This window comes from Nicotiana tabacum, chromosome 10 (assembly GCF_000715075.1).
Source record: "Nicotiana tabacum cultivar K326 chromosome 10, ASM71507v2, whole genome shotgun sequence".
NCBI classification, from domain to species: domain Eukaryota; kingdom Viridiplantae; phylum Streptophyta; class Magnoliopsida; order Solanales; family Solanaceae; genus Nicotiana; species Nicotiana tabacum.
This window is the reverse complement of record NC_134089.1, coordinates 114,226,377-114,236,800: the sequence shown is the minus strand read 5'-3', so window position 1 is coordinate 114,236,800 and position 10,424 is coordinate 114,226,377. Positions and strand designations below refer to the sequence as shown.

The 10,424-nt window shown below is 36.8% G+C and overlaps 1 protein-coding gene across 1 annotated transcript; it reads left to right on the top strand.

The window, feature by feature from the left end:
• Nucleotides 1-1,482: 1,482 nt before the first annotated feature.
• Nucleotides 1,483-7,345, top strand: LOC107794579 (protein DJ-1 homolog B). Its single transcript, XM_016617077.2, has 9 exons — nucleotides 1,483-1,784; nucleotides 1,864-2,064; nucleotides 4,026-4,175; nucleotides 4,272-4,454; nucleotides 5,192-5,272; nucleotides 5,769-5,969; nucleotides 6,042-6,182; nucleotides 6,476-6,673; nucleotides 6,943-7,345. Exons 1-8 carry the CDS (start codon nucleotides 1,620-1,622, stop codon nucleotides 6,671-6,673), a joined length of 1,320 nt encoding a protein of 439 aa, XP_016472563.1. The 5' UTR covers nucleotides 1,483-1,619; the 3' UTR covers nucleotides 6,943-7,345.
• The last annotated feature ends 3,079 nt before the right edge of the window (nucleotides 7,346-10,424 follow it).

Here is a 10,424-nt window from a genome sequence, read left to right as displayed (position 1 = left end):
TCCTCCGTATCGTATGACACCATCAGAGTTGAAGAAATTGAAAAAACAGATTCAAGAGCTACTTGATAAGGGATTCATTAGGCCTAGTGTGTTACCTTAGGGTGCACTGGTTCTGTTTGTGAAGAAGAAGGATGACACTATGAGGATGTGCATTGATTATAGGCAGTTGAACAAAGTTACAATTAAGAACAAGTACCCGATGTCCTGCATTGATGACTTATTGAACGAACTTCAGGGAGATAGAGTGTTTCTCTAAGATTGATTTAAGGTCTGGGTATCACCAGTTGAAGATTTGGAATTCTTATATCCTAAAGACGGCATTCAGGACCCGCTATGGTCACTACGCGTTCCTTGTGATGTCTTTTGGCTAACCAATGCCCCAACAACATTTATGCATCTGATGAACAATGTATTCTAGCCATATCTTGATTCTTTTGTCATGGTATTCATTGATAATATACTGGTGTACTTACATAGACATGAGGAGCAGAGGATTGTACTACAAACGTTGCAAGAGAAGAAACTTTATGCTAAATTCTCCAAGTGTGAATTTTGGCTTGATGCTGTGGCGTTCTTAGGGCACATGGTATCCATTGAGGGAATCAAGGTAGATCCGAAGAAGATTGAGTCAGTTAAGAGTTGGTCCAGACTGTCTTTAGCTACTGAGATTCGGAGGTTTCTTAGCTTGGCCGGATATTATCGCCGTTTTGTGGAGGGTTTTTCGTCCATTGCTGCACCTTTGACTAGATTGCCCCATAAGAAGAACTACACCGTTCATGATTTAGAGTTGGCAACCTTGTTCATGCTTAGTAATGTGTTAGGTGCTGTCATGGCAGATTGGGATCTTGAGTCGTGACAAATTTAAATTTGTGAACAACACTTTACTTTAAATACCTTGGACGAGTGATTTGCCTCACTCAATAATATGAAGTGTTTTAATTTTAATATAAAATGATATGTTATAATATTTGACATATATACACAATATAATTTTTCGACTAAGAATGTTAATTACACTTGAGATAGTGTGGAACGCCAAGGAGAGGTTCGATAATTTTTGCATCACCCATTTAACATTTTTATACAAAGAGAAAAGATTACTATGCGAGAAATTCAAAAATAGCCACAGTTTAAAAAGTAATCGAAATTTAGCCACTTTTCATGTAAAGATAAATCTGAATGAAAATACTGTTCAAAATCCGAAAAATACTCCAGCATAATATACTGGAATTCCAGTATAATATACTAGAACTCCAGTATATTATACTAGAGTTCCAGTATAATATACCGATCCAACATAATATGCTGGAAATTCATACACAGGTGCATCAATTTCCAGTATATTATGCTGGAACTTTTCGTGTTGCAGCAAAATAATGACTATTTTTTAGTGACTTTGCAAATGGTGACAATTGTTGAATGACCAGTACGAAAATTGGCTAGCCCGCGCTATTTCTAGGATTACTATGGCCACAAAAGACACAATAAACGCATCCATCCGTGGGACACACGAGCAAAAATGGGTGCAACTGTAATCTGTAAAGAAAAGACCGACTAAGCGATCCTTGGCTCGAGCCTTCTAAGCCAGCGTCTCCAGAAAACTCTGTGACTTTAACAAAATGGCAGCACCAGTAATGCGCCACCTCACTCCCGTCCCTTCTTCCTTTATAAAACTCCAAATACTTCCCCAAAGTCGCTCTTTTTTCACTCTCTCCACTCCTCGCAAGAAGAAACGATTCTCCCTCGTAACTTCATTTTCAGTCATGGCTTCTGCTACTAAGAAGGTGCGTATTATCAAAATTATCAACTAATTGTTTTTTCTCGTTTTGGAAAATGTTTGTGACATACATTTGGTTGTTATAGGTATTGGTTCCGATTGCGAACGGGACCGAGCCGATTGAGGCTATTGTGCCGATAGATATTTTGCGGAGAGCTGGTGCGGAGGTTACTGTTGCCTCAGTTGAGAAGCAGCTTCAGATTGAAGGAGTGCACGGAATTAAGATCGTTGCCGATGCTCTAATTTCTGATTGTGCGGATACTGAATTCGACCTTATCTCACTTCCGGTATGTGTTTTATTCAAAACTCACGAATAAACATTGTATAGCTTAAACGACTTGAGCTGTCCTAAGGGATTGTCTTGTTGCCGGGTGTAACACTCTGAATAACTAATAATACCTTTATAATTTATGTTATTCACTGGCTAAGATTCCGGGTAATATTATTCAACAACAACAATAACAAACCTAATATAATCCCACAAGTGGGGTTTGGTAAGTATAGTGTGTACGCATATCTTACCCCACCTTGAAGGTATGGACATTGTTTCCGATACCCTCGGCTCATGAAAAGCAGTTAAAAAAATAAAATAAACTATAGCACCAAGCAGTAACAACAACAAGATAGTAAGAAATCCAAACGAAAAGAACAACAGGTAAAAAAGGCCCAACACTAATACTCTCGACCATCTAATAGCCGTCTACCTTGATTCTCGACCTCCACACCTTCCTATCAAGGGTTATGTCCTCGGTAAGCTGAAGTAACGTCATATCCTGCTTAATCACCCCACCCCAATACTTCTTTGGCTTGTCTCTATCTCTTCTCAGCCCCTCTAGCGCCAACCTAACACCTTCTCAGTGGGGCATATGTGTTTCTCCTCTTCACATGCCCAAACCATCTAAGCCGAACTTCGTGCATCTTGTCCTCCACCGGAGACACTCCCACTCTGGCCCGAATATCTACATTCCTATATTTATCCATCCTGGTGAGCCCACACATTCATCTCAACATCATCTATCTCTTCTACTCTCATCTTCTGGACACACGAGTTCTTGACTGGCCAACACTCAGCCCTATACAATATAGTCGGTCTAACCACCACTCTGTATAATTTGCCTTTAAGTTTAGGAGGCATATTCTTATCACATAAAACACCAGATGCTCGCCTCCACTTCACCCACCCCGCTCCAATACGATGTGTAACATCCTCGTTAATCTCCTCATTACCTTGAATAATGGAACCAAGGTACTTGAAACTATCTCTCTTAGGGATAACTTGCGTATCAAGCCTCACATCTCCGTCCGCTCCACTAGTCCCGTCACTGGACTTGCATTCCAATTATTCTGTCTTTGTCCTACTCAACTTGAACCCTTTAGATTTTAGGGTCTGTCTCCAAACCTCTAGTCTCGCGATTACACCTCCTCGCGTATGTTAATTTTCTTATCTGATGTTTGGCCAAAGACTCGAATTACAAAATACAGATTTTAGATTAACTCCTCTTGAATGCTGTATAAGCCTATGTTCGTTATTATGCGATTCAGTTTTAATAGACCAATTCAATCATTTGTTAAATAAGATTTTCCTCAAATATATCGATTGCACCTGGCTTCATTGGTCAAACCTAATTGACTAATATAAGAGAGCAGATGCTATTGATGATTGCTTTATCATGTGCATATTTTGTGTGAGTTCACCTAAAGTGTTAATCCTATTAAAGATTAAGACATGCATTTTACATTACCTTTGGTTCTATCTGTGAGTTAAAAAGATACAGGACAAGAAGCAAAGTGTTTAGGGCTGGAAACATGAGAGGTGAAAGAAGATGCATGCATTATTCTTGTCCATTTTCAGACCTTTAGTAATGGAAAGGAAGTAAATCCCTTCTAGTTATGTTCATCTATGGGTTCGACCTTTAAAATTTTACTGTTTAGCCTATTGCACTTTTGGAATTATGGGATCGGAATTTAATTTTTGTTGAAAATTTAGTAATTTTTATATACTGTGTCAAAAATGGTGGTTTCGGTTAAAACCGTATCGAAAATGTTGCATCCGCCTCTGGTTAGATTCGTGGTAACAGGAAATGACGAATATAAGAAGAAGGATTTCTTACTTGTAGTGTCTCTTTTCCTTAACCAATATGATGCTTGGTATTTAAGTACTTTTGATGCTGTTCAAGTCTCGTTAAGGGGCATATGAAGACCTTAGTTACAATTCTTTTTTTGGTTAACATTTGTTTCCATTCTACAGGGAGGGATTCCTGGTGCAACCAACCTAAGGAATTGCAAGACTTTGGAAAGCATAGTAAAAAAGCAAGCTGTAAATGGACGGTTTTATGCTGCAATATGCGCTGCTCCTGCTGTAGCACTTGGATCATGGGGGCTTCTGAAGGGGCTGAAAGTTAGAAGTTCATTTTTTTGCTGTTTAAAATTCAATGATGTTGTTTCTTTTGAAGGGGCTGAAAGTTAGAATCTGCTTCTCTTGGTTCTTTGATAGGCAACATGTTATCCGTCGTATATGGAGGAGCTATCATCTTATACCATTGCTGTTGAGTCAAGAGTCCAAAAGGATGGGAAAGTTGTGACAAGTCGAGGACCAGGAACTGCGATTGAGTATGCTGTTGCATTGGTTGAGCAGTTGTATGGAAAAGAGAAGGCTGATGAAGTTTCTGGCCCACTGGTATGTTTATAATCCATCCCTTTTATTTTATCATGAAAGGGGAACCAATGTCTTGGCAAGATGCGTGACAGGAGTTGTAGATCTAAAAATTTGGGATATTGTGTACACGTGATTTACATCTGCATCTTATGGTAGCGGATTTGCTAAAACAATGAATGGATTCCTTTCACTTCTATGCATGATTCTGGTTCAGAGGAGATGAACCAACTAAAAAGTTAAAAAGTATCTTTCTGTGCTGCAGAAAGGATGAGTCTGAATTCGTATGTCATAGTGATGTGAACAAGTAGCTCGAGGAATTTCAGGTGTTAAATTGATGCATGATTGGCTAAAGGCTGGATACCAGAGTTGTTTTTTTAAGAAACTAAATCATTTGGAGGAGTAGAGTGATTATGACGAATATAATTGAAAATTCAATGCCTTGGCTTGCCTTTCTTGATTTTTATGCAAGATCGAGATGCAGAATGCAACGTTGAGACCTCATATCTTCTTGCCTCATCTTATATCACTTTGGGCTACAATTTATCCTGATAGTTATTGTTATATGTGCAATTTTTTAAATCAGTCTTACTTAGGCTTCTTCTGGTATTAGATCACGCTCTTCAAAGTTGATGCTTTCCTTAATCATTTTAGCTTTGCTAGTGGAGACCATCAGATGTTACTGTCATGCTGTAGCCCTGGTGTCCAGGATTTGCCCGGTGCCGTTTATTTATGAAATTTTGGAATCGTTCATATTTCAGGTGATGCGCCCAAATCATAGCGAAGAATTTGCATTTGCTGAGCTTAATTCAGTAAATTGGACATTTACGAGTAAGCCACAGGTAAGATGTTGGCTGAGAACTATTTCTGTCCATGGTAAGGCTCTGTCATTTTCCTTCTCTTCAATCATTTATGTACTTAGTACCTGAAAAAGTGATCCATTTGAATTTTGCATATAGTGAAAGATTCTACTATTATTTGTATGCCGATGCATACATTGTTGAGCTGATAAATATCTTCGCAAGCCATTGTGAATCATGATATATGTACTCAAAGCACAAGCTGAGGATAAGGTATTGTATGGGCATCTGTGTATAGCCCACCTCTCCAAAGTGTAGGTTTAGCAAGATTTCAGGCGAAGTCTTATTAATAAGATTCTTTATTTGAAGTAATAGCAGTGACCAATTTCTAGATAGAATATTTAGCTTCTGAAGAAACAGCAGTATGTACTTCTTTTGAGTTTTGGAGCTGAACCATTACCAAGTTAGTATTCAGCTACCTAATATTACTAATATTTTTTGAAATTACTAAATATATTTTGAAATACTTGTTTGACAGATTCTTGTACCTATTGCGAATGGTTCCGAGGAAATTGAAGCAGCTACTATTATTGATGTACTTCGACGAGCAAATGCTCAAGTAGTAGTGGCATCTTTGGAAGACACATTGGAAATTTTCGCTTCCAGAAAAGTTAAGCTTGTAGCAGATGTGCTCCTTGATGAAGCTGCTAAGCAGTCATACGATCTTATCGTCCTGCCAGTGAGTGCACTCTTCTGAAATGCTATAAAGCTCCTTGAAGTTCTTGTCTTACTGTAATCTACAAATACACAGGGTGGTCTTGGTGGTGCCCAAGCATTTGCCAACTCAGAAAAGTTGGTTGACATGCTGAAGAAGCAGAGAGAATCAAGCAAACCATATGGAGCAATGTGTGCATCTCCGGCTCTAGTCCTAGAGCACCATGGGTTGCTCAAGGTAAAAAGATAATTTCAAGCTCTTGGACGTTGATTGTTGAACTATTGTAAAGCAACTGAATCTGACCTCAAGTACTGCAATTTGTAAATTACCTTGGCTATCAGGAGAAGAAAGCCATGACTTGAAGGTTCCGAATATTACCTCAAGCACTGTACGAGGCTTGTTGGTTTAAGTCTCTTGCAGAATAACATGCTTGCATTAGACAAGTTTATGCATTTGAGAATTTGACTGCTCCATATCTGAATTGAATATTTGGCTCTGTTAGTTGACATTCGTTGTTGCTTGCTATCCAGGGTAAGAAGGCTACTGCCTTTCCAGCTATGTGCAATAAGCTCTCAGATCCAAGCGAAGCAGAAAATAGGGTGTTGATTGATGGCAATCTCGTTACTAGCAGAGGACCAGGAACTACCATGGAGTTTGCACTGGCCATTGCAGATAAGTTTATTGGCCGCAAGGAAGTACTAGAGCTAGCAAAGAAGATGGTTTTCTAAGTAGGATATTTTTTCCTGTCCGTCTTTAGGATTATATAGGCACCCATAGTTGTAAACTTGTAATAAACTTTGCCATCAGTGTGCACTTAAAATAAATGAAATAAGTGGGTGTTGGCCAAGCTGTATACGAGTTGCTCAGTCGCATTTGCTAATTTCCTATTCAATGCCATAGCTTTTTATGCTGGTCTCTTCCCTCCCAATAGATCTGTCGTTTATCTCATTTTGGTCATATCACTGTGGTTATTTATGCTGTTTTTTAATGGTTGTAGGTGTCTATGGGAAACAACCTCTCTATCTGAACAAGTTAGGGGTAAGGCTACGTACATACTACTCTCTCGAGATCTCACTATGTGAGATTATTGTTGCTTCCCTCCCAATAGTATAAGTTACAGTGGCATGAGCTTGAATCTGTAGTTGTCATCAAGCCGACCTTCAAGAACTCTAATGTAAGATGCTTGGGGACACAATAGAAGCCATTATCTCTTTGGGGGTCGTATTATGTTTTTCATTTCGACAGGATAGCATGTGTGGAGATGTTTTAATTAAATACGGAACTGTTCGCTTATGACTTCAAAACAATATACATCTTTTGAATGCTTATAAGGTGAAGGAGGCTGGTTGAATTTTTCCGCGACTGTGAATTCTCAAATACACGTTCGTGATGTGGATTACAGATGGTGATTGTTTTTCTCAATTGTTTTTAATTCGTGTTGTTAAAAGAGGGGTTGATTTTTTTGTAGATATTTCCAAATTGAGTTCCTTTCCTAGTATCTTTTAAGTGGAGGAAAAGCCCTTAGATTATTCAAAATCTTCAAGAATGCAAAAAGTTGTGCTACTTAATACTTGTAATGAATTTAACTGTAGATTGACCTTAATAGCTCGCCATTGTTGACTCCGATTTTACCCCTGGAGAACATAAGTTTTCCGGCTACTATTATTTGTTAACAAATCTCTGGTGACTGTAAATCAATCCACTTGGAGTCTCCTTTATTACCAAAAACGGAACCTTTTTTGCATACTAATAGTCTGTTTGGCCAAGTTGGAAAAATAAACTTATTTTTAGAAGTGTTTTTTTAAAAAAGTACTTTTCGAAAAAGTACTTTTGGAGAAAAACAATTTGTGTTTGGCTAATTAATTTAAAAAACACCTTTCAATGATAATTTATGTTTGGCCAAGTATTTTAAAAAGTGCTTTTAAATGTCAAATTACTAATAGGGACATGAAGAGATTGCTTAATAATTAACATTTTTTTTTATTTTATTTAAGTAAAATATAAAAATAAAATTGAAAAATACTTTATTCTTTCAAGATGATTTAAATATATCAAAAAATCATTCAATTAATATGAAAGTTCATCCCAAAAGTCATTTTATATTACTTAATAGTTTAAACTAAGTAAGGTTATTTTGGTGTATATAATATTTTGCAAAAGGTATTTTTGGTAGGAAGAAAAGTCAAAACTGCTTTTGCTTCTAGGGAAGCTGCTTTTTTCTACTTCTTCAAAACTGCTTCTACTTCTAGCCAAAAACACTTTTCCCCCCAAAAAAGCTTGGGCAAACACCTCAAGAAAAAAAAATACTTTTTTTAAATTAAAAAACACGTGGGGAGAAGCTTGGCCAACCAGGCTATAAGCAATCTTTCGTCAAATGGTTTAAGCAAGCTCTTGAATCGTATTGTCTGTTGCCAATTAAATATGTCTACCTAGGGTGGACTGGCAAATGGGTTGTATTTGAGCTAGTCAAGATGTGCTAACTCACTAAATGGGCCATTGCCCAACCATGTCTAAAGTTCACTTAGGTTAAGATGACTGGGTCAAGATGGGCTAAACAATAGGTTATAACCCAACCCGTCCAAATTGACTCAAATCTTTACAATATTCTCAACTTTTAATAAAAGCTACATAAAAAGTATTTTATGTTTTGGAATAAATATCAATTCATGCCCAATGATTTCTTTCCTCAATTTTGATTTAGAATTTTACTTGATAGTTCTTCATCTTATAATACTAACAAAGATTAGAATAATTAAAAAGTAGTAAAATTAGAATTTTCCACCCACCCCACCTCCCACCACTCCTACCCCCACCCTACCCTCGAACCCCACCCCACCCCTAAAATTAGAGTGTTTTCTTTTTTATTTAAACAAAATAAATATTTTCTTTTTATGATGTAGAAAAAATATATATTTTTTCATTTCAGTAGAAAAAGTACCTTTTTCATAATATAGAAAAAGTATTTCTTTTTTACAAAATGAGTATTTTATTTTATTTTATTTTATTGTGATACTTAAAAAGTAGCTCAGTAGCCGTCCTTTATTTTATTGATATACATTTTATTTGTTGTTTTTCTGTTGTGATAACGTGTTTCTTCTTTATTTTCAGATTATTTTCATGTTTGATGATTATTTTTGTCAACAACAGTTAGTTTTGGAAGGTTGAAAAAAAGTTTTGGAAAACATTTTCAGAAAAATATTTTCCTCCAATTGGAGAAAAATGAATTCATAAAGAAAATGTAATTCAAATATTTAAACCAACCGTACACGGAAAAATTAGAAAATATTTTCAGTTTTCATTAGGGTCAAGTTAGAACTCTAAGACTGAGCATTTTTACGGGTCAAGGTTGGGCATCATTATAGGTCCATTTGGGCTGATACTTTTTGATAGGCTAACTTGGGGTGAAATTAAAAAATAGCCAGATTTCTAAGTAGTAATTGAAAAATAGTCAGTTTCAAAGGTAATCGAAATTTAACCACTTTTCATGTAAAGATAAACCTGAACGAAAATACTGTTCAAAATCCGCAAAATATTCCAGCATAATTATTTACCTTGAAAATAGTAATTACAATTAGATTTGATTTTGTGGTTTTAAAAATACGTGATTTATTTTAATGCTAGTTGTTAAGCGATCGATGAAGGACTAACAGTTCCAAGGGCCTCAATAATGGCTCTTTATGATCAATGATGAATAATAAATGGGGAACAATCAATGAAACGCAATAAATGTAAGCAATGAATCAAAGGAAAGACAATGGAAAATGTTTAAGTTAGAGAGCAGAGAATGTTCTTGTTCTTGTATTGAATATTTTGTGTGCAAGAAATGACAAGGGTCCCCTTTATGTAGGAGGGGGAATCCCAACATGGTACATGTATAATTATTACAAAGAAACGTAGCTGGTACAACTACATAATGGTCCAGTACAGACTCGTACTATTCTTGCAGGCGTTGTCAATTTTGATCATGTGCCTTAGGAATTTCCCGCTTATCCATGATAGCCACCGATTTGCGCTGCCCCGAGATCGAGTATAGGGAACCCTCGGGGTCGAACCTCGAGCTGTGCCTTGAGCCTTCTGGAGACGGGCTTTGGAATGACATAATGATCATAAAATCGGACTCTCCGATTTTAACCGTATACAATAATATATTGGTCGAGCATAATATGCTAGATGTTCATACACATGTGCATTATGCTGGAACTTTCCATATGTTGGAGTTCCAGCATAATATGCTGGAAATTAATACACAGGTACACCAATCTCCAGTATATTATGCTGAAACTTTCTGTGTCGCAGCAAAATAATTTTTTAATGACTTTGCAAACACCAGCTATTTTCTATTTACCATTTCGAAAACTGACTAGTCCATGCTATTTTCACATTAACTTGGGCTAGCCCAAAACCGTCTATAATTAAAATTATTCTAGCCCAAACCCATTAAAATTTGGGCGGATTGGGCGGGTCAAATAAGTTTGGGTT

Bases quoted from the DNA above. Each gene is read 5' to 3' on its own strand.
- LOC107794579 (XM_016617077.2), top strand. From the start codon at position 1,620: ATGGCAGCACCAGTAATGCGCCACCTCACTCCCGTCCCTTCTTCCTTT. The intron at 4,176-4,271 runs GTTAGAAGTTCA...GTTCTTTGATAG, and splicing joins GGCTTCTGAAGGGGCTGAAA to GCAACATGTTATCCGTCGTA. The intron at 5,273-5,768 runs GTAAGATGTTGG...CTTGTTTGACAG, and splicing joins CATTTACGAGTAAGCCACAG to ATTCTTGTACCTATTGCGAA.